At 38.4% G+C, this 21,920-nt stretch overlaps 1 protein-coding gene across 1 annotated transcript in view; it reads right to left on the bottom strand.

The window, feature by feature from the left end:
- Nucleotides 1-1,988: 1,988 nt before the first annotated feature.
- SUSD1 (sushi domain containing 1) overlaps nt 1,989-21,920 on the bottom strand; it is a 44,025-nt gene continuing 24,093 nt past the window's right edge. Inside the window, exons 9-14 of the mRNA XM_086629351.1 lie at nt 21,340-21,529; nt 20,253-20,347; nt 18,944-19,130; nt 8,463-8,556; nt 7,125-7,380; nt 1,989-2,135 (exon numbers count right to left, since the gene is read on the bottom strand). Coding sequence (XP_086485477.1) covers nt 2,040-2,135; nt 7,125-7,380; nt 8,463-8,556; nt 18,944-19,130; nt 20,253-20,347; nt 21,340-21,529 — 918 coding nt within the window. The 3' untranslated portion in view covers nt 1,989-2,039. The remainder of the gene's footprint in view (nt 2,136-7,124; nt 7,381-8,462; nt 8,557-18,943; nt 19,131-20,252; nt 20,348-21,339; nt 21,530-21,920) is intronic.

Raw genomic sequence — 21,920 nt, 5'->3', positions numbered from 1 at the left:
AATGACATATTCAGTGAAATTACTGTAAATGTCCACGATAGGAATCCAAGTGCATGAACATCAGAAAAGCAACTTCTGTTACTTAAATTGAACTCTTTTTTGGCTCATCTGAATGTACAGGCACAAAACTGTCTGGGCATTCACCTGAAACATCCTCATCCATTGATCTGAAGCACAAAAAGAATCATACAGAGCCATAAGGAGAACCTGACTAGTTTACCATCTTTGCCTAATGCTGCTCAGTGAAGCAAGGCTTGTATCTGTGCAGCGCCCCTCACCTGTAAACTTACTGTGAGTCTGGCAAAATACAGAATTTCAGACAGGGACCTTACAAGGAAAATCTGTTCAACCTACAAGCATATTCAGTTTTGGTAAAACTTGTATCACTCTGACATTGGTTTCCACACGCAAGTTACGCATCTCTAAAGAAGAAGTCAGACCTCCCTAAAAACGACAGAAATGCATTCCCTACACATTGTAGAGTATATTTGGTGAAAAACCCTCAAAATTTATTTTACTTACCTGTGACGGAAGGGTGCTTTTAACACCTTTCGACCACTTTCTATGACAATGATTTATCATACAATGTGTAGCTTTGTCTATACAGCATCTGAAACAGGCCCATTTGGTTTAGCTTTAATTTACAGATTTGCCTTCCACACAAGTTGAATAAAGAAATACTCCTCAAGGGATTCAATAAGTCAAAAATACTCTCAGCCTCTCCAGCTACAGGAGTACACTAGGCCAAGGACACTGTTTGGGTAGAAGTCCATTCAATACAAAGGCAAATGGATTTACAAAAAGAAAGCCGAAGGCCTCACCTGTCCTACTCCCATCTTCCAATGCCCATACCAAAAACCAAAATCCATCCCAAAACCAAAATCCACCTATACGTAAGACAGTCTCTGACTATGCTCTATAAGCTGATAAAATGACAAATTCAGAAAAGGAACATTTTCTATCTTTCCAGAGTTATTTTACAGCTCTCTGCCTATACAGCTTTAGCAATAGCGTCCTCAAATTTAGGGAATCCTTGATCTCGTCTGAGTCTCCACAACCAAAAACTGCCTGAATCATATTCTAAATGTAGCAGTAAATGAACTAGGTCATGAGAGTAAATAACAAAAGGCAACCTAGGAATAAAACACATAGTTGTCATCAGAAGATGGGTAACAGCAATAGTCAGATGTGGGTTTTGTGAACAGTGGAGGAGACGCACATCAAGCACTCCCTGCATCACGTAGATTTATTATCATTTCGAAGTACTGTCTCACTTTCCAGTGTCACTGCATTTCCTAACTCCAGTTTGTGAGTCTTTCAACTCAAAAGCAGAGTTTAGAGTTTGTAGAGGACTCCAGTGGCGTCCCATTCTTTGTCAGGGGAGGCAAATGTTTGCTTTTTGCTGAATCATGATGAAATGGGTGAACAGAGTTCTTTCTGCCAAGAGGAACCTGATTTCTAGTGGATTCGAAACTCCTCTGAGGTGAACCCATTCACTGGAAAAATTTTATAGTCAAAAAGAAAAACAAAGACAAGATCATGCTGAGAAATTAACTAGCTTTTAAAGTTGAGCCATTATCCTTCTAAGAAACTACACTTATAAGCAAAAAAATTAGCCATGTTTTTCATTTTCGCATGGTATCTTTTATTTTCCTAAGTTCATAAAAGGACTTAATTCTCCAAGGACTACCTCAACATACCAAAATAAATAATGTGGCTTCTAAAAGCTAGAAAATGTATTTTTTTAAACAAAATCTTTAAGCCAATATAGAATTATCTTAAAACAGGCTTCTAAAATTTCACATCTTCTGTGATTCAAATCCTTTGTGCACAAAAAGTGCTGTAAAGATTTGGATGTGATGCACAGAAAGAGTAATACTGAAAACCAGGGAGAAACCGGAGAATTAATTTTAGAATGGATTACTGAATCCATTAGAATGGAATACTGAAGTAAAAGGCAAATTTTCCGCCTCTAACCTTTCCGATCCCCAAAGTCAACCAACCATTACTGGCAAATGAAGGAACAACCACAGCAATTATTAGTTCTTACTGTCAAGCAAAACCATGACAACTTCCAAAGGAAAAATTGACTTACTTTTAATTTGTGCCCAAACAGCACAGGACTGTGTTCTCACCTGAAAATGAAAACGTAAAAATCACTGTTTCTCATGAAAAAAATTATTGCCACTAACACTCTAAGCAAGAGCAGCTATCCACAACATACTGCATTTTATTACTAATGGGAATGGAGTTTGTTATTCCCCTGGTAGCAGCCTCTCATTTGTCTGAAGATTATAAAGACAAGATTAGAGATAGAGCCTTGTTGAAAGCCTGGCTCTAGCCTTTTAGATCATCACTTAATTCTTTCTACAACTTAGGCGTGGAAGTACCATGGAACGATCTTTGAAGCTGCTTGGATAAGAATTCAGAATTTATGAAATGCTAAGATAAGGCTGAATATGCTGTATTAACTCTGTCCCCATGTAGAATATGTATGTTAAAACATAGTACTTAATGCCATGTTTTTCAAATATTATACGTAAGGGTTTTTTTTCCAGTTATGACAACTTGCCTGGTAATTTTAGCAATTTTTATAGGACACTTATAGTAGTTAAGTGTCACAGTAACAGTAACTAACACAGTAGTGTTAGTTAAGTGTTCACAGTAGTTGAATAAATGTTTATCAGGGGTCTGCTTTTGCAGACTTGTTAAACAAGTTTGTTTTTTTCCAGTAAGCTTTGGTCTCTGTAGAACTTCTTTCTGCCAGTACTTCACACGCATACAAACACAGGAAGTTCTATTCTAAGTTCTAATGTCTTTTGTATAATTACTATAAAGTCTATTTTTGTAGTGCTTCTATACATATTTTCCTGTTAAATGACTTTCACAGAATACATACACACGTATTTTTCATGTTTTGGCAAAACGTGTATTATGTTGCTCTGGATAACAGTATGTTTCTATGAAATTGAAGGCGATGTTTTGAAGCATTTGCACAAAAGGACAAAGGCACATTTGTATGCTTAAACTTACTTTTCTGTGACTGCATGCTGAATTGTGGAATCTGAGTGTTTCTTAAACTCATTTTTTTATAAGGAATTTTCTAGTTATTTAAAAGACAAAATACTGACAAAGAATATCTTAGGAGAGGGAGAACAAAGAATAAGGTTTGAATTTAAAAACTCAGCCAAATGCCAGACTCTGGAGGTACCGGTGTGAGTGCCATCATCTTGAAATAGCTACCCCTGTGACATACTCTAGTTTGCAGGAAATAAGTCATCTCCTGCCTATCAGAAAAGTTACATAGCTCCCAGGAATCTCAGCAGCAAAGTTCACTGATCTGCACTTCCTACTAAATCAAATTATAAATCCCTTTCTCTGATGAATTAGCACCTTTCCAGAAAGTTATCAGTGAAATTACTTCTCCAAATACTTCAGTATATATGCATCTCGAAGTCCAGACTTCAGCCTGGATATTCACAGGTAGCTAACCGGAGATAGAAACCCCTTCCACATTTGCACACTTAAAAAGAGTTCTGGAGAAAAGTAAAAACATTTTGCCAAGCATATACACTTAGATGATTTTTTGTTAGGCTAATTTTAACAGACTTTTTTCACAGTAAGGGTCATTTTGATTGCATTTTTCCAAAAAGCTTATAGCTTTTTTTCCTGAAAAGACTGCATGTCATCTTCACCTTTCACAGTCCTATCTTACTCCTGTTACATGTACAAACTGTTTGATCCAAAAAAGCTGATGCTGACACTGAACAAAAGCTATGCTAAAGAAATTAATCCCAAATAAGTTTAATCTCCAAACACTTTCTTCAATTCTTGCCTTTCACTATAAGCCTTGGCTCTTCACACAGCATGGAATTCATAAAGTAACCACTAGAGATTAAAATAGGTATCAGATGGGTCTGAGTTATTTAATTATCACTATCCCTCATGGAGAAGGACACTTCCAAGGGTGCACAATTTGTTCCACTTAAGTAAAGGTTTTTATGGTAATGACAGTAAATTCTTGGGGTTTTTTTTCCCAAATCCTCCCTTGGTCTCCGTCTTCCCTATATTCCAATTGCCAAATTCACCAATATGAAAAGCAGTAATTTCCATTATCTCTGACTTCCTAACTGCTTTCCTTGTACATCCCAAACGATCTCCTCAGATCGTCTGATCAGCCTTTTAACACATCTGCACAATGTCCTGCACAAATGAAATGTGCACTTTAAATCCTCCACTTGGAAAAATAAACAGAAAGTAAAAACTGCACAGCAGGCACCCTTCTCAGAACCGCCAAATCTGAGCAAGGGACAAATGGTCGTGGATGTAATAAAACAGATCAGCTTACTTAACTGTGTACACAAAATCTTATCTGAACTGATTTTGCCACCCTTACCACAAAGAACGGTGGTAAGACAAATACGTCAGGTATATTGAGGAATAATGGCAATAAAATGTCACAATCTAGCCAAGATTTTGCAGCATGTATGATACAAACGGTACCATTCTAGGTGTGAAGGAGCCTGGAGCCAAAAGGACCCTGAGGGATGCCAGAAGATAAAAGTACAATAATGAGAACATTAATCAGGAGTCTATGACATACATTTCTAATGTGTCTGTACTCAAATGGAAATGTGTTTACAAATAAAATACACTACAGAAATGCTGATTTCACATATATTAATAATTGAGAGCCAATTAAAGAGCAGATTTTTTAAAAAGCAAATTTTAAAATATTATTTCTTGAGTCCAAATTCAGTTACTTAAGTAATCAGATTTTCAGAAATTCTCAAAACCAAACAATCCTCAATTCGTAATCCTGAATTTCTTTAACTTCTTCAAACCAACAATTGCACAAAACACAAGGGCATGAGAATTGCAGACAAGCTAGTACTTCAGAGCCACAGGTTTAAGCTCCATTTCAAAGAAGCAGAGCTGGGAACCAAAGCTGTTTGGTATTTACAATAATGATTTATAAATGTTGTGTGTAACTTTGTGTACTTCATCAAGTAACAAAAGCCATACAGGAAAGTGTGTATTAAAGAGCTGATGCATTCCAAATGGAAGGAAGTGAAGAGTGACTTCTACAAATAACAGTAATAATATTCTATGAAATCAGTGGCCTAGAAAATATATCTGACAATGCTAGAGATGAAACATCAGGAAATAATCTATATGAAAGAGAAAGAATAATGTAACTCAGAAGCAGTTTAACAAACAGTTGGCAGAGATGCATAAACAATCTGCTCTGTTCTGTGCAAGGAAAGCCTCAACGCAAGTAACAATAGGAAATGTTTCCCAGTATCAGATAATATTGACGGGAAAGACCTAGGGAAACCAAGGATACATAAACTGAGTTCAAGGATGTATGTGGGAGTGCTTAAAGAGGTTAAACTTATATACATTTCATTCATTAACAATCTTGCTTCACAGAAGTTTTTTCTAAAAAATACAGTTCGTTGTCCAAATTCCAGGATATTTTGGGCTAACTTAACATTATTTATGAACAGACTGTCTTCAAATGTCACTTCTCTACTTATTTCCTCACACAATTAATGAAAAAATTATGACAAATGACAGACTTGTATCAGGATCAGAAAACACTTTATCTGTACTATAAAAACTTCTTTGACTATTGTTGAAGAAGATGCCACACAAAACATGTGTCACACACATCAGCAGATACCAGTAACAGCTATTACATGTACTTCTTTTTCACTTGCTTTGGACTGAGGTAGTTATATTTCCTAATAGCAGCTGTTTTAACTTACTGAGATTTGGGTTTAGGCTTCCAAAATTGTAGAGAATTATTTACAAGTGACTCCCAGATCAGTTTTTGCAAGCCTCCTTGCTTCATGCTGTACACACAAAGCCCTAAGACTCTATCTTAATTTTCTTGGGTGGCAGGGTGAGGCACTGTTTAGGTGGTTTTTTTTCTTTAGTAGGGATTCCTTTGTTCTGTGTTTACATTTGACATTCAGGAAATTAAAATGAAAAGTATATCACCTAGCCCATAAGAGAAAAAATTCCTACTGCTGAGACTTTTATTATAAAAAAGTTATAAGCTGTTGAGCCCTGATACAGATAATGACTGGAAAACTAGAGGCATAATGAACATCATGGGAGGCAAGACAATGGAGCATGAAACAGCTGAGATGTATTTTAATTAGAAACAAGAAGTTTCTAAAACATACATTTACTTTAAAGTGACAAAAAATTAATGCTAGTAATACATTTTTTCCACACGGCTTTCCCAAAGGAGCTGGAGCTGACATAGGGGCTGTTCAGCCTGGAGAAGAGAAGGCTCCGGGGTGATCTTATAGCAGCCTTCCAGTACTTAAAGGGGGCCTACAGGAAAGCTGGAGAGGGACTTTTTACAAGGGCGTGTTGTGATCGGACAAGGGGCAATGGATTTAAACTGAAAGAGGGCAGATTTAGATTAGATATAAGGAAGAAATTCTTTACATTGAGGGTGGTGAGGCAGTGGAACAGGTTGCCCAGAGAAGTTGTGGATGCCCCATCCCTGGAAGTGTTCAAGGCCAGGTTGGATGAGGCTTTGGGCAACCTGGTGTAGTGGAGGGTTTCCCTGCCCATGGCAGGGTGGTTGGAACTGGATGATCTTTGAGGTCCCTTCCAATCCTAACCATTCTATGATTTTATGATTCTATGATTCATTGCTACGTGGAAGATAATACACGTGATAAAATACATTTTTCCTTGTCATTTGGAGAACTAGAATATTTTGCTATAAAACATTCAATTAAAATTAAAATGGGTGAATTTTTCAGCACTAAGGAATAATTTTCAGATTCTCATACTTTTTCACTAAATTCTGGCTCAATAAAGACACTCTCAATTACTGCGGGCAACGATGGCCCTTCATTTTTAGTTTTTTCCATTGTTTGCCTTTTGGCATCCAGAGTTGCTCCAACATTACAATGACATAAATATCTGTAAGGAATTACAAGAGATATATAAGAGCTTCAGATTTAATCTAATTCTGCCAACTAACACATCTTTGCAACATAATAAAAAATTTAACACAAAGCTAACGTTTTCCTCTTTTTTCTCCAGGAACATTTCATTCAACAGGTGTAAAGAAAAGGTTTTAAAACATCCATTACCTTATTCCACTCACTTATTATTCTCAAAAAAACACAGTACTCTTCTCCCAGCTTTAAAGGAGCATTATAAAACTTCCCATAGTAATGTCTGTCTCCAAGAGCAATTGACATGTTATCAGCAACATCCTTCGCCCGAAATTCAGCTGCCACATATCCTTTAACATCAGTGGTGTTACTGAAGAAAGTTGCAGCAGCAAAGGAGTCACAAGTAAATGTGCTTTGCAAACCCAGAGGAAGCACAATCACTTGATAAAGACTAGAGTGAAACAAAAAAAGTAAACATTAGCCCTCACTTCAGTGTACTAAGCAGCAGACATTCACTAGTTCACACTGCCTTTTCTATTTGTAGCCTCTTAACCGCTTTTTATTATCAATGTCCAATACAAACACTTCTTATACTAAAAAACTTCTGTGTGTTCCGCTGCGTTTTGAACCAAAAGCACTGCATGCGCAGCTTAGAGCTGGTTCTCCTGATCACACACACATTAATTTTACACGTTTATTCATGTTCAGAAGAGCAATGAACTGAGCTATCGCAGGCTATTTCTTGCTCCTCTCATCTAACACATAAGCTCACCTACGAAACAATACATCATTGGCTTCTAAAAATTATTCATAATTTCCCAGAAATAAGACTTCTTCTGTTTAAAGAAGGAGAGGACAGATACCACTTATAAAAAAGTAATCAAGTCTGTCTTCAGACCCCTTAAAACAATGTTTGCTTTATGGTATCCAACCACATGAAGACTAATTATTGGGGCTGTTACACTAGTCATTTCCTGAAACGCTATTAGCTTTCAAATATTTTCTGTTTTAGCGTATTCTTGAGTTACAATTACCTTTTCTTTTTATCACAAACAGCACTTAGTGAAGTGTAAATCCTTCTGTAGAAATATATTTTGGTAGTAATACACTAATATGAAAACACTACTTCAGAATATGCATAAATACAGACATTGTTCACCACTTCCTCTGGCTCTTAGAAAAAAAAAACAAACTGGCTGCATGAGTGTGTTGGAAAAGAAAAATCACATGGGTAGAGCTGTGCTTGGATCCATCAGTAAAAATCTACTGTGACTTCACTGTGGATAAAAGAAAAAAAAAGCCAAAACCAACAGTGAAAACTCAGAATTACCAAAAACAGAATTCTGTTCCAGAAAGTAGGAAAGTCTGAAGTCAAATATTACTCTGCTAAGGGAGGAGAAACTGGGAGTTACAGCTTAAGTTTTCTCCCATTGCTAACAAAAATAATTTAACCCTCACAAAAAATTCCAGTATGTAAATAACTTAAATCTGCAGAACGTTTTCTGAAAGGGTGAAGAGTGCACAGAGACAAACCTGATCGGTCCATTTCGATCTTCTGCTTTCCGGAGCCTGAGCAAGGGTGCAGAACCTTTTACTGCAACAAATTCTACATCTGGGAAAGGAGGATCTAAAAAGTAAACAAATACCAGTGCTTCAGAGAGGTTTTAGAAATATTTCAGGCATGAGGGTTCCTAGTTATTTCTCCCAAAAAACTTCCTCTGTTAACTGAGCCTCAACCCTGACAGCTAAAGTCTGCAAGCAACATAAATAGTCTGGTGAGGGAAAACAAAGAGCAAACACGAGTGTGATAGCATGGCAGCCTCAACTCAGCCCCCTGTATAGAAGTATTTCTGCTAGCTGGGAAAAACAGAGATGCCCAAAACTGATGGTAGACTACAGAGAAATGGGACAGGAAAGATTTGTTGCCAAGAAGCAGTATTATTTATTAGATTAACTGAAATGGTCAAGGAGAAGAAAAAGATGAAACTCTGGGCACACAGCCCACTACAAGAAATAAAATAGTATGAATAAACGACAATCTATTAGCACCAACAGCATTTTCAAGAAAGCAACTTCCTTAGTTACTGCTCACAGTCAGGTAGCAACGTCCAGCCCCTTAAATTGGATTTCAGTGTGAGTACAGAACTCCAATTTGTTTTAGTGGGAATTTGCATCAAGGCCAAAACTAAACAAAAGCTTCTGCCTCTAATTTCAATAGCAATGGTGACAGCTGCACACCAATAGAGACTGATATGCTACGATAATGGAAATTGCCACTATCAGCCTGGAAGCAAAAACGAAAAGAGCTTCAGTGTTCACAACTAAGGGACAGAATGTGACGCACAGATACTATCTACCCCAGAAGTCCCAAAGAACTAGCACAGATATCCATAGGCATGGCTAGGCTGTTTGAAAACGGGTCTATCAAGCTGTGATACCTGATTAAAGAGTAAAATGCAGTGCCTATATACAGAAAACCAAGGCTTCAGAGCACCGTTAGAAAGGATAATCGATGTCATGGAGACAAACAAAAGAAAATCAATGCAGATTTGCCACAGTTAAGTCACATCAGGCAAAATCTTGCTGAGATGCGTGGATTCAAACAGCTGGAACACGGATTGCTGCACATACATGTTGAAACATAGAAAATCGTTACTTCAGCAGGAGAAAATAAGTCTTGGTAGAAAAACTGTAAAGTGGGTAAATAATTGTTAAATAGGGAGCTAGCAAAATATACCAAGTTGGAAGCAGAAGTACCCGGATGCAGGAAGGTATTTAGAATAATTTTTCGAAGACTAAACAAAATAAGTACTAAGTCTGGCATTTTGTTAACAATCACGGGGCAAAACCCAGGGGCATACAGATGAATTTTGCTGCTCAGACAATGACTGTCTCAAGCAGTATGGAGACATTACCCAAGAAGAACAGAATCACCTTTACAGTTGTTCTGCAGCAATGGGATGAAATTCACCAGTATAAACTATGAGGTGATACACTTGGGGCTAACAAGAATTTTTTGCTATATATTCTAAGTTCCTTTGAGTAGTAGGAAGAGCATATTGGTACCTCTCAGAATGAGTGTTAGTCAGCAAAATGATAACAGAAAAAAAAGGAAAAAAAAAAAGGCTGCTTTAAAAAGCACAAGAAACATATTTCTGTAACACTGGAATAGTACCACCAGAGGTACAGAAGGCCCAGGTGTGATCATTTCACAATTTCAGTGTCTGAACTTTCAATCATCAGTCCAACAGAGCTAACTGAAACCAGTGCAGAGGATGACAGTAAGAAAGATTCAAATAAAGGAGAAATTGTCTTATATGACAGAACTAAAACTTATCTTTCTAGCCTATGAAAAATAAATTTGAAAGCCTACATGATCTCTACTTTAAACTGATGAAACAAGGAGTGGAACAACTTAAGTACAGTATGCCCAAAATAAAGAAAACAGGCCATACAGCGATCCCTCGCAAGAAAAATCTTACCTTGCCCTTGGCAGAGATCATCCTCAAGAGAACCTCCTGAAAGCTGACCTATCCAGATTAATTACTCTGGTAATACCCTTTACCAGGTCCTGCTCAAAACTAGGCTATGGGTGAACTACCAGTGAAGAAACCAGCTATGAATGTTCAGGATTTAAATAAGATTTATATCTAGCAAAGTCTTCATATTCTGTTGTGGCTTCCCTTCAGCAGAGACAGGGCAGAAAACCCTTCCAGATAGTTTTCTGAGTTAATGAAGTGTATTGCATGGCTGCCTGCAAGAACAGGAAACAGTCTTTACTTCAGAGGGACTTTTCAATACTTCTGCAACTGCAGATATTGTAAAATGTATTGACAGTATTTCTATTTGAACAAAATAAATGAACAAACAATATATGACAGCCAATCTTTATGTCCTTTGCACCTTGCAAACCTAAGCAAACAGAACCTCAGAACTCTAAGCCCTCCCTTAACTTCAATGGTTTCTCAGTGCAGACACTGCCAGTAGACAGAGTGACAGGAAAACACACCTGTCAGGGTAGATGCATCTTGTACATTTCTCCTATCTTCCTTTCCTTTGGCATCCAATACCACCAAGAGATGCTATCATTAATTTCTCTTGAGAATTTTTCGATTTCAAAAAAAAAACCTTGGGAATTGATTCTTTAATGCCAGCCAGAATGTGCATTGCGTGCAATACTTTTGCATTTTTCTTCCAGATAAGCAGTGCAAGGGGGAACAGGGGAGGAAAAGAATGCTAAGTTGATAACAATTACATATTTTTATTTTCTATAATTTGACAGGAAAAATGCAAAACGTGAAAATAAACAGCCATCCAGCACAGACAGCCCTAGTAAGTGGGCAAGAGAAATCACAATCCCCAAAAAACAAACAATCCTTTTAAAGCTTGGAGTCTTTCACCATTTTTAGTTGCTGGTAGGAAATACTAATTACTACAAACATCAAGCACACTGAAGACAACCTGCGTGCTTTAATAAGAACAGTGAACAACTTGCAACAATGCTAAGTAGTAGTAGTAGTAGCAGTAGTAGTATTAGCAGTAGTAGTAATAATAATAAAGGAATGGATTTCATTTTTGCTTCGGTGACCAGAAAGGAAACTCTGGAGGAGTTATTCCACATGCAGCATTTGGCCACTACAAACTTCTAATAAAAGAAGCACCTTTCCACAAATTTAACTTTAAAAAAAAAGAAAAGTCTGCTGTGAGGTCATCAGAATTTCCAGATTTAAAAATCCACATGGAAAAAATGCTGACTTAGCACCACTTAGAACAGGTGGAGGGAAAAGGGGAATGCCACAGAGACATGAGGACTTACACTAGGGTGCCTGTGAGAAGAAAGCAAGATACTTCCGTCTGTTCAGATGCTCTTTGCCTTTGTTAAAGGCTTCTGGGGTTTTTTAACTCTCCACCAGCAGAACAGACTAACATATCTGTAGCAGAACCAGGAAAAAGCAGAAGAACAAGGCAAGAAATGAAAGTATATCCAGGGATAGTCCCACTCTAAGCATTTCCTTGCCATAGCATGCTATGTTACTAACAGTTGGACATTTCATACACAGGCTCATTTTCTGAGCTGAAAATCTGCTGAGTCTCCCTCGGAACATGAAGGCAGGCTACAGGAAAGAAGTGCATGCCAGGAAGTGCCTACCACTGTGGCAGCACAGGGAAACAGAACATGCCTCAACGCCGGAGTAAAAGCCTGCTTGGTGTTATACTGTAAACATGCTCTTCAGAAAAAGCAAGTATGTTGGAAGAAGTTCACTATTAGTTATCACAAAAGCATTTCAAAGTGGAACAGCTACATTGTTTTCTTTAATCCTGGAAATGAGCTGTTTACTTCTTGTTTTAATGCCCTATTTTTTGCCAATACTGTTTACTGCTGCAGTTGGAGGACTTAGCAGGCAAACTACCGCAATACAAGGAACGTGGGCACATTTATGGCATTCTACAGAGGTGATAATAGGAATATTTAATGCCTTTCCTGTCATGCGACCTTTTGTACAGCTCTGAAGCTGTAACTCTGAGACAACACTGTGCTATTTACCTTTGGATGTATAATGCATGCAAGAAAAGCTGTAAGTTTCCCATACACAGACATGTCAAAAATGAATGCACAAATCCATTTCTATCCCACCCTATATATGGATATGCACAAAAACCCTTAAACTGAATGATTTGTACCATATTAAAAAACCTTCGCTTGCTTGGTAACAGCATAGCCCTCTTTATGGCCTCCCTTCATCATTCCATGCTAATGATAAAGCTTTAAAAATAGTAACAGAATTGAATCACAATGTCCAAAACCAGATGGCAACTCTTCCCAAGTTCAGGAATCAAATCAAAGATTCCTCTTAAGGTTAAGTTCTAACCGAAACAACTTTTTGCTGAAATAACACCAGTTGCACAATTTTCATTTCCTGCAAACAAGAGATTTTTTTTAATGGTTATTTGAGAGCTTTATGTCCAGGAAGTTTTTTATTGAGTTTTAAAACAAAGAAGTCAAAAACACTGTTGTAAAATTAAAAAAAAAAAAAGGTAATGTAGACATATTGACACAATAGTAAAGGGTTTTTACTGTTTGTATTACTGTCTGAAGAGTAATCAAGTTTACTGTACATATTACATTACAATTGCTTTAATACAGAGTGAGAAGAGAATTTTAACTTGGAGAAAGACCTCACTTGAAGAAGGGAGGGAAGGAAGGAGGCTGAATAAAACAAAATCACATCTACAGAAAATGATAATTTAAATCTTCTTTAAAGTTTGTATCTTAAACATGAAAAAACTAACAGGGTATATGTGTGAACTTTTCATGTATAAATTCATTGCTGAAAAGGGCTTACAATCTATCTTTCTCCCCATTGTGGCCTATTCTTGTATAGTTTTTTTCCATTTTGCATTTCATTCATTTTACTTAACGCTAATTACGCTAACTAGTTGAGGACAAGACAAAGGCTGATGTAGATATTTCGCTATAAATTTGTAAAGGACTCCCTGAAGCAATACTAAAGAACCCCCAGTTCACATAGATGGAAAAGACTGAAAAAACAAAGAATTTTGTTCAGCATGTAAAGCACTGGCTATAAAGCATAGACTGTGCCACCTCTATCACATGCTTTGTAAACAGATTGACAGAGGTGACCAGAACGATCATGACTTCACAAATAAAAAGTAACAGAGAAGTGGAGGTCATATGAACTTAAATATCATGCATTTGAACAGTCTCTGCATAAAAATACAAAGCACATGCATGAACATAGGTATGAGAGTGTTTACATGATTGGCAGCTAACTTCCTCCCTACATTAAAAAAAAAAAAATTGCTCAGGTTTTAATCACTCCCCTTTCTCCATACATAAATCAGAAACACTCTTTCACGGGTCCTGAAGGAACTGGCGGCTGAAGTTGCTAGGCCACTAGCCATCATATTTGAGAGGTCCTGGCAGTCTGATGAGGTTCCTGCAGATTGGAAAAGGGCAAACATAATCCTCATCTTTAAAAAAGGGACCAAGGACAACCCGGGGAAACTACAGACTAGTCAGCCTTACCTCTGTGCCAGGTAAAATCATGGAACAGATTCTCCTGGTAGCTGTACTAAGGCACATAAAAAGTAACCAAGTGGTTGGTGACAGCCAACATGGCTTCACTAGGGGCAAATCGTGCCTGACTAATTTAGTGGCCTTCTACGACAAAGCTACAGCACTGATTGACATGGGTAAAGCAACGGATGTCGTTTTCCTGGACTTGTGCAAGGCATTTGACACTGTGCCACATGACATCCTTGTCTCTAAAATGGTGAGACATGGATTTGACAGATGGACCACTCGGTGGATAAAGAACTGACTGGATGGTCGCACTCAAAGAGTTGTGGTCAATGGTGTGATGTCTACATGGAGACCAGTGTCAAGCGGTGTCCCTCAGGGGTCTGTTCTGGGTCCAGTGCTGTTCAACATCTTTGTCAGCGACATGGATGACGGCATTGAGTGCACCCTCAGTAAGTTTGCCAATGACACCAAGTTGTGTGGTGCTGTGGACTCACTTGAGTGAAGAGATGGCATCCAGAGGGACCTTGATAGGCTTGAGAATTGGGCCAGTGCAAACTGCTTGAGTTTCAACAAGTCAAAATGCAAGGTCCTTCACCTGGGTTAGGCCAGTCCTAGGCACAAATACAAACTGGGCACAGAGTGGGTTGAGAGTAGCCCTGAAGAGAAGGATTTGGGGGTGTTTATAGATGAAAAGCTCAACATGAGCCGGCAGTGCGCTCATGCGGCCCAGAAGGCCCAGAAGGCATCCTGGGATGTATCAAGAGAAGCGTGGTCAGCAGGTCAAGAGAAGTGATTCTCCCCCTCTACTCTGCTCTTGTGAGACCCCACCTCGAATACTGTGTCCAGTTCTGGTGTCCCCACCATAAGAGAGACATAGATCTGTTGGAGCGTGTTCAGAGGAGGGCCACAAAGATGATCCAGGGGCTGGAGCACCTCTGCTATGAGGACAGGTTGTGGGAGCTGGGATTGTTCAGCCTTGAAAAGAGAAGACTTCGGGGGGACCTAATAGCTGCCTTCCAATACCTGAAGGGAACTTACAGGAAGGCTGGGGAGGGACTTTTTACAAGAGTGTCCACTGATAGGACAAGGGGAAATGGGTTTAAATTGAAGGAGAACAGATTTAGATTAGATCTTAGGAAGAAATTCTTCAGTACGAGGGTGGTAAGACTTTGGAATAAATTGCCCAGAGAGGTTGTGGATGCCCCCTCTCTGGAGGTGTTCAAGGCCAGGTTGGACGGAGCCTTGAGTAGCCTGGTCTAGTTGAGAGGCGTCCCTGCCCATGACAGGGAGGTTGGATTAGATGATCTCTGAGGTTCCTTCCAGCCTATGCCATTCTATGATTCTATGATTCTACGATTCTTCTTTGCGATACTCATGCTCCCAAGCAGCACATTGTAATGGACTCTCTCTCTGGAGGTATATCATGTGCTGTCAAGAGTAAGAGCTGTCAGATCACCGCATCCCCAGCAATCTTTTGCTTCTTCAGTGGAAAGTACATTTGGCTTTTCCCTTGCTTTCTAGACCTTAAAGAAGTCCCTTCATGAAGGAATGAGTGTAAATCTTTTCCATCATACTACAGAGCAGAACAATAATGCATCTTTTATGCGTACGTGTACATCCATGGGTCAGCAAACAAATTAGACATCACGACCTGATCTGTCATGTAGCACTTTTTTCACATACCAAGACGAAAGTGCAGGGCTCTAAAAGATTATACTTAATATGTGATGGAATTCATTTTTCTAATGCAAGTCGCTTTCTAGAATCCCTGCTTGTGAGTCTATTTTCTGTTCACACAAGAGAGAGACAACACACACAGCTGAGAACCGTAGGAACTACTACAACTGTCAGAGGTACACAGGCTCAAGGTCAAACCTACCCAAACCCATTGGAAAGTGTATGTACAAATACGTAATAAATGCAGAACATGTGAACAGTAAGCATTGAACAAACTCAAAAACACACCCTGATTCTAAGCAAAAAGTTGAGAAGAAGAAGAGTAATGAGAAATCATCGTTGAATCTAATATGAACTACTTTACAAGGAGGAAACATAATCCAGTAATTCAGGTACAAAAGATCTATTTCCAGCGTCCAGAAAACTTTGTGTCTTATAAGTATGATGTCTTAGGTCACAGTGGTCTGCTCTAAACTGAAAAAAGCTAGCCAGACACTGTAAATAAGTAGACATTCATGAACTTCCCAATGACAACAATTTTAGCAAATCCATCATAAAGAACTTATCTCAAAGCAAAGCTTGCAAACAGATTCAAATATCAATAGTATTTTAATGTGGCTCAAGTGAAGAAGTTACTCTTATTTAGGATACTCAAAGCAAAAGCATTAGCTCTTTATTATTCTGGTTTTCAAACACCTGAAAGTGGTTACAAAATTCAGTCATCTTAAATTCATACGCGAAAACAGATAATGAAATTATAGAGTCATAGAATGGTTAGGGTTGGAACACGGAACATTAAGAACATGCCTTGTCTGAGCACACCTTAATAAATGATCTTCAACAAGCAAAAGGAATAGAGCCATGTACAAGTAGCGTAATCCCAACAGAACTAATGAATGAGAACATACCCCCACAAGATACTCTCCTTCCTTGTAAACAGACACAAACTTCCTTCTTGCTTAAAAGACAATCTTGCTACCATCTTTTTACAATTACAGTATAATCACTACCTAAACATTTTTTGTAATTGACTCAATTTCCTATCTCAAGTAGACAGGTGCTGAGAGCTTGTCTAAAATACGCTAAGAAGATATAAAAGACTGTGCAAGATGCCTGTTACTAGAAGTATGAAAGGAGCAGAATTTCAATGATCCATGAAGCATTTGCTAGACTATATTTACCATCCACAAGATGATGGGCGAAACCAACTTTGTGCTCAGCACAGAACTATTCTTAAAGGATACTACTTGCCCGGGGAGAAAAGCAGGCTTTTAAGTCCCAAGTTCTTATTTTATTTCTTTAGAAATACTATGGATATAATATATCCTCATTCAAGAATTATACAGATATAAGTATAGATATTGATATTCAGGATATAGAAGTAGCTTTCTTAACAAGCTTAACAATTTACGAATCTTCCATTTTGAAGAAAGACCCAAACTCATTGCTAGCATTTACATGCTTATTGTATTCTGTAACAGTCCTTAAGAATTTACACAGATGACTATCCTTGTCAGGAAATTAAGTCTGCTAGTCAGTGTTCATCCAATCGTCTGGGACTTGTCTCTTCACAGTAGCTGAAACTCCACAGCTAAGATTTCCCAAACTCTCAAAATGCAGGAGGTGTGTGGAAGTGAGATACAACATTTGGATTTGCCCCCAGCTAGGGAAACAGACCAACTGACTGTGCATTTGTCAAACGATGCCATATGAAACTTTAGACAATAAATGAGACCACCTCCAGTACACTACTTTTTTTTTTTTTTTCTGGCTTCCATTTAAAAACGCACAATACAGTGCATGGCAAGTTTTGGATGAATGAAGATTCCTAATGACAGAGCAACCCCCACCTTTTATTGCTGACTGAAAAAACTAACCACCAGACATAAAATGGTTTGCGTAGCAGGATCTTCTTTCAAAATAGAAATGACCTAACTTATACGCGAAGACCTTTCCAGGGGCTATGCATGTGCATTTGTTAATCACTAGCTCAGTGGAGAGGGAAACGTGCCAGATGCCAAGGCACAAATACCACTTCACACAGCACCTGTTGCAAAGTGTTCTCCAGAGCTCTGTTGAGTAAGTGACCTGATGCAATCCCGCAGAGTTTAGGAAATGTCGCAGGATAAGAGAGTAAAGAGCTACACCTTTAAGTGTGTGTTCAAAAATTACTTCAGTCAACCAACTTCTGAGACAGTTATCAGTTTGACAAAGCTACATGTACTCAGGAACTCATGGACACTAATTCTGAGAGACCCCTAGGAAACTTCTGAAAATTAATTACTGTAATGTAATTAAAAAAAAAAAAATCCGGGTCATTGTATACCCTAAGCAGTAGCTTTAGGAAACAAGGGATGTTACCCTAAGCAGTAGCTTTAGGAAACAAGGGATGTTGTGCCTTTCATGAAGCTTAAAAACTTTAGATTTACCATTAAAAATATTGTAACACTATCAATTGCAAAATCACCACAATTACCCACTTCTTCCTCAGCATTCCGTCAGAAGAGAACTGGTCCCACCTGGTGGCTCAACAGAGTTCGACACTCAGAGAGCTCATGTTTCTCACCTCTTCCAACTTGTGGCCCCAACGGGACAAACGATACCAGCACCAAACACTGCACTTCACAGTGTAACAGGAATCACCTAATATCACAGTACGTGGATGATGCAAAACTATTCTTAACAGAAAATTACCTAAAAAATGACAGATTTTTTTCTATCGTATCATTTTATTGCCATACAAGTATCTTGCTAAACAGTGAAGCCGAGACTCTCCCTAGAAATGCTTTTTATGTTTTGTGCTCTACCAAGCAGAGAGGAAGGTATCTGTCTGAGGTACTTGCAGAACTCTCTGTACTTTGAATCCCTGCAGACTTTAGTGATATCTTTTGTCACAATTAACCATACAATTTGCAGTTGTGCTATTATCTCCACTCCACAGTGGAGAGAACTTGTACTGAAAAAGTGACTTAGCCTCTAACAGGGCAGGGAATTTAACTCAGCTCCTCCCTAGATACCAATTTTATGCCCAACCCACCAAAGTGGTTTTTTTTTCCCTGCTGTGCCAAAATGACACTTCAAGACACTGCACAGCATTTCTCTCCCCCTTCTGCTGATGGGCTGTTAGCCCTATGAAATCTGTGAAAAGAAACAACAATGAACAATTTTGAGCACAGGAAGAGCACTTTGACAACCCACCATACAACACTGAGATCAAGTATGATGTTTCACTTGAGCCTCTTGCACCCAATAGGTGCTTTTGTAACTGCATAAAATAAACGGTAAGACCTACCTGTGATTTTTGTTGTCATGGAAACAAGCAGTGAAAAATTCAAAGCTACCATGGAAATATTAACAGAGTAATTGGTGCCTGGCTGCAAATCAAAACAAACTTCTGGAGCCTGCTTGTGTGTGGTAAGGTTGAAGGTCATTTCATGAAAGAACTCCTTCTGATACCAACGCTGGCCTTGCACATGAAACTGTAACCAAACAATCACGGTATGAAAATTGCAATATTTCAATACATCACTTGCATTCAGTCATGTCATGCTCTAAATCAGAAGAAATAGCAGAAAAACACATCACTGCATACAGAGTGCCAAAAATGTTGTCACTGACAGTTATTCAAATTCAAATGCTGCCAAAATTTGACAGAAATTGTAGTCCCTCTTCATCAGCTCTGACATTGTTCTAGTTCTTTCACCGCTTCTTCTAGTTTATTCTCTTTTTCATTAGTACTGTAGTTTCCCCAAGTCTTGACTTCCTGCTAATATATCAGCTTCCAGTAATAGTGCACCTTCATTGCAGCATACCCTCATGGTGCAAACTTATGAGTTATAAAAATAAGATCACATGCACATCTCTCTGGTTTGACCCTGAGGATCAAGTCAACATCAAGTAATTTCAACCTATGTCAAAATGCCAGGTACCCTCCAGGATCTGCCTACAGCTATGTTTCTAGGCAAATTTACAGACCCATGGGTTTTTTTTTGTTTCCGTTGGATTTTTTGTATGTTTGTCTTGTTGTTGATGTCTCAAATGATCACGAAGTTATTAACTTAAGGCCTTGCCTGATCATTCCTCTGTTAAGGAAAACTAAAACGCTTGCTGCATTTTAATCATGAGCTAATTTTACTTTAAATAGATCCTATGCCTTTAGATAATCTCTTAGCACCTCTTAGCACACGGAGATTTGAGAAAACAGCAGGTGGTTAAGAGTCTTGGCAGAGACAGTTCATGCAGAAATGCCCTGCTAGGACGAGGGAAGATTGAAGACATATCACAAGGCAGAGTGGACTGACTCCATGGAATTGGAACAGAGCTGTCCGAGGCCTGAACATGACAAAGTTGAAAGCAGAGATAGGGAAGGCAAAATAGAGTAGACTAGGGGAAAAAATAAGAAAGCAACAGGATGCTACAGAAGAGCATGGTGGTTTCTTTCTTTTTTGAAGGTTGCTACGCAAGCTTACTCCTGGGTTTTTATGAGAGACATTATTAGAATGAGGAACACTGCTAGCAGTGAGTGAAAAATTACAGATTTTTTTCACGTAGGTGACTGATACAAATTGTTTTCCAGATTCACAATACAGGTTGTCACTTACTGAGTATCTGTCTTCCACATCAGTTCCCCTGACATTTCTCCGCCACTTCAAGCAGGTATCATTAAAAATTAATACATTATTGAAAGCTTCCTTTACTGTAGAGACAATAAAAAAAAGGAACTTATTACAAAAACTTCACCTTCTTCAACTTAATTGAATATGAGTAGCTGAAAATTAAAAAAAGGTTTTTTATTTTAATTTTATTCTGAGCAGGAGGAAGAATCTTATTTGTTTTTGAATGAACAAACACAGTAAATAAAGCATGAACATTTTCTGGAGAAAACAGCTTTCAGAAAAACCCAAGCACGCTATTCAGGAAATAAAGGTAGAATTTATTTGTCCAGACTAGAGAGGTTATAATGACAGAAAGATTCAGGGGTTCAGACCTCCTGATGGAAATAAAGTTATAGAACAATTTGTCACAGTTGATGCCCTTTAGGAAAAGGCACGTGAGAAAAAGCATTTTTGTGGATTCCTAAGGCAATTATTTCTCAAGGTCTGTCTCATCAGAGTTAGTATGTCAGAAGGCAAGCTCGAAGTTTCTATGACCAAAACACTACAGAAACCTGCTGTTAGAACACGCCTTCTCTACAGTTACTGAAAAACTGCCAGAACACTGCTCATCACTGCTAATCATAGGAACATTATCTATAATGCGCAGATCACTTAAGATTAGTATCACACAGCTCAGCAACAGGGAATTCTCTTGCAGGCAAAGAATCAGTTTTCAAAGCAAGCAAGCACTGCACTACGGACTGAAATTCTGGCATGCAGCTAGGAATGACACTGCACCAATCCTGCCTCAGCCAGAAGACAAATCCTGAAGAAACGAGTTTGCCAGATCTTTTTGAAAAGCACTTACTGCCACTGCTTTGTTTGCTCATAGAATCAATGGCCACAGTGAGCAGAAAATAAAAATGTCTTGCAGAAAAAGAGGATGCTGATGGTGGTTACATGTGTGTAGCCAGCATAAAGAATGATATAGTCTAGGAGTCAGCCTGTTATCCTGTCTACTAGACTCAAAACAGTGAACCGTGCAGCACAGTACCTTCTTCTACAAGCACAGAGAATACAAAATACAACCTACCCTTTGTTTGAACTGCCACTGTAACTGAGACAGTGCTGTTTGTGGAAGAGATGGTAGTAATATTCACCACGTAGTTACTGCCAGAGCTGAGATCTAAACACACCTTTGGATTATCTTCACTTGTAGTGATGTTAAACACTGCATCTTCTGAGAATGTCTTCTCATCCCATCTTCGGCCTAGTATGTGAAACTATTGGAGGATTAACAACAACCATAATGCAATTGGTTATGGCTCTCCAAAATTCACAATACTAATTCAATTTAGCCTTGAGAACCTAGGATTACATCTGTTTTAGAATATCAGCTCAATCAAAAAATAGGCTTGTGACTAACTGTTCTGGTGCAACAAGATGGCTTAATAAATTAGATCTTTAATTTCTTCTGGCTGTTAAAGTTATGAATATTTTTTGATATATTTCTACAACAAACAGAAGGAATCTATAACGTGGACCCTACAAACACCTCCAACACAATGCGAAGGTGTTAAGTGAATACTTTTGTGTTTACAGCACATAGATGGAAACTACGTCTGCTTGCTACTTTCTTATCTTTTTTCTAGCTTTTCCCCCTTGCCCTACTGA

Source organism: Tauraco erythrolophus, chromosome Z (assembly GCF_009769465.1).
Source record: "Tauraco erythrolophus isolate bTauEry1 chromosome Z, bTauEry1.pri, whole genome shotgun sequence".
Lineage (NCBI taxonomy): Eukaryota > Metazoa > Chordata > Aves > Musophagiformes > Musophagidae > Tauraco > Tauraco erythrolophus.
The sequence above is the reverse complement of the archived record's forward strand: the minus strand, read 5'-3'. Positions and strand labels throughout refer to the sequence as shown.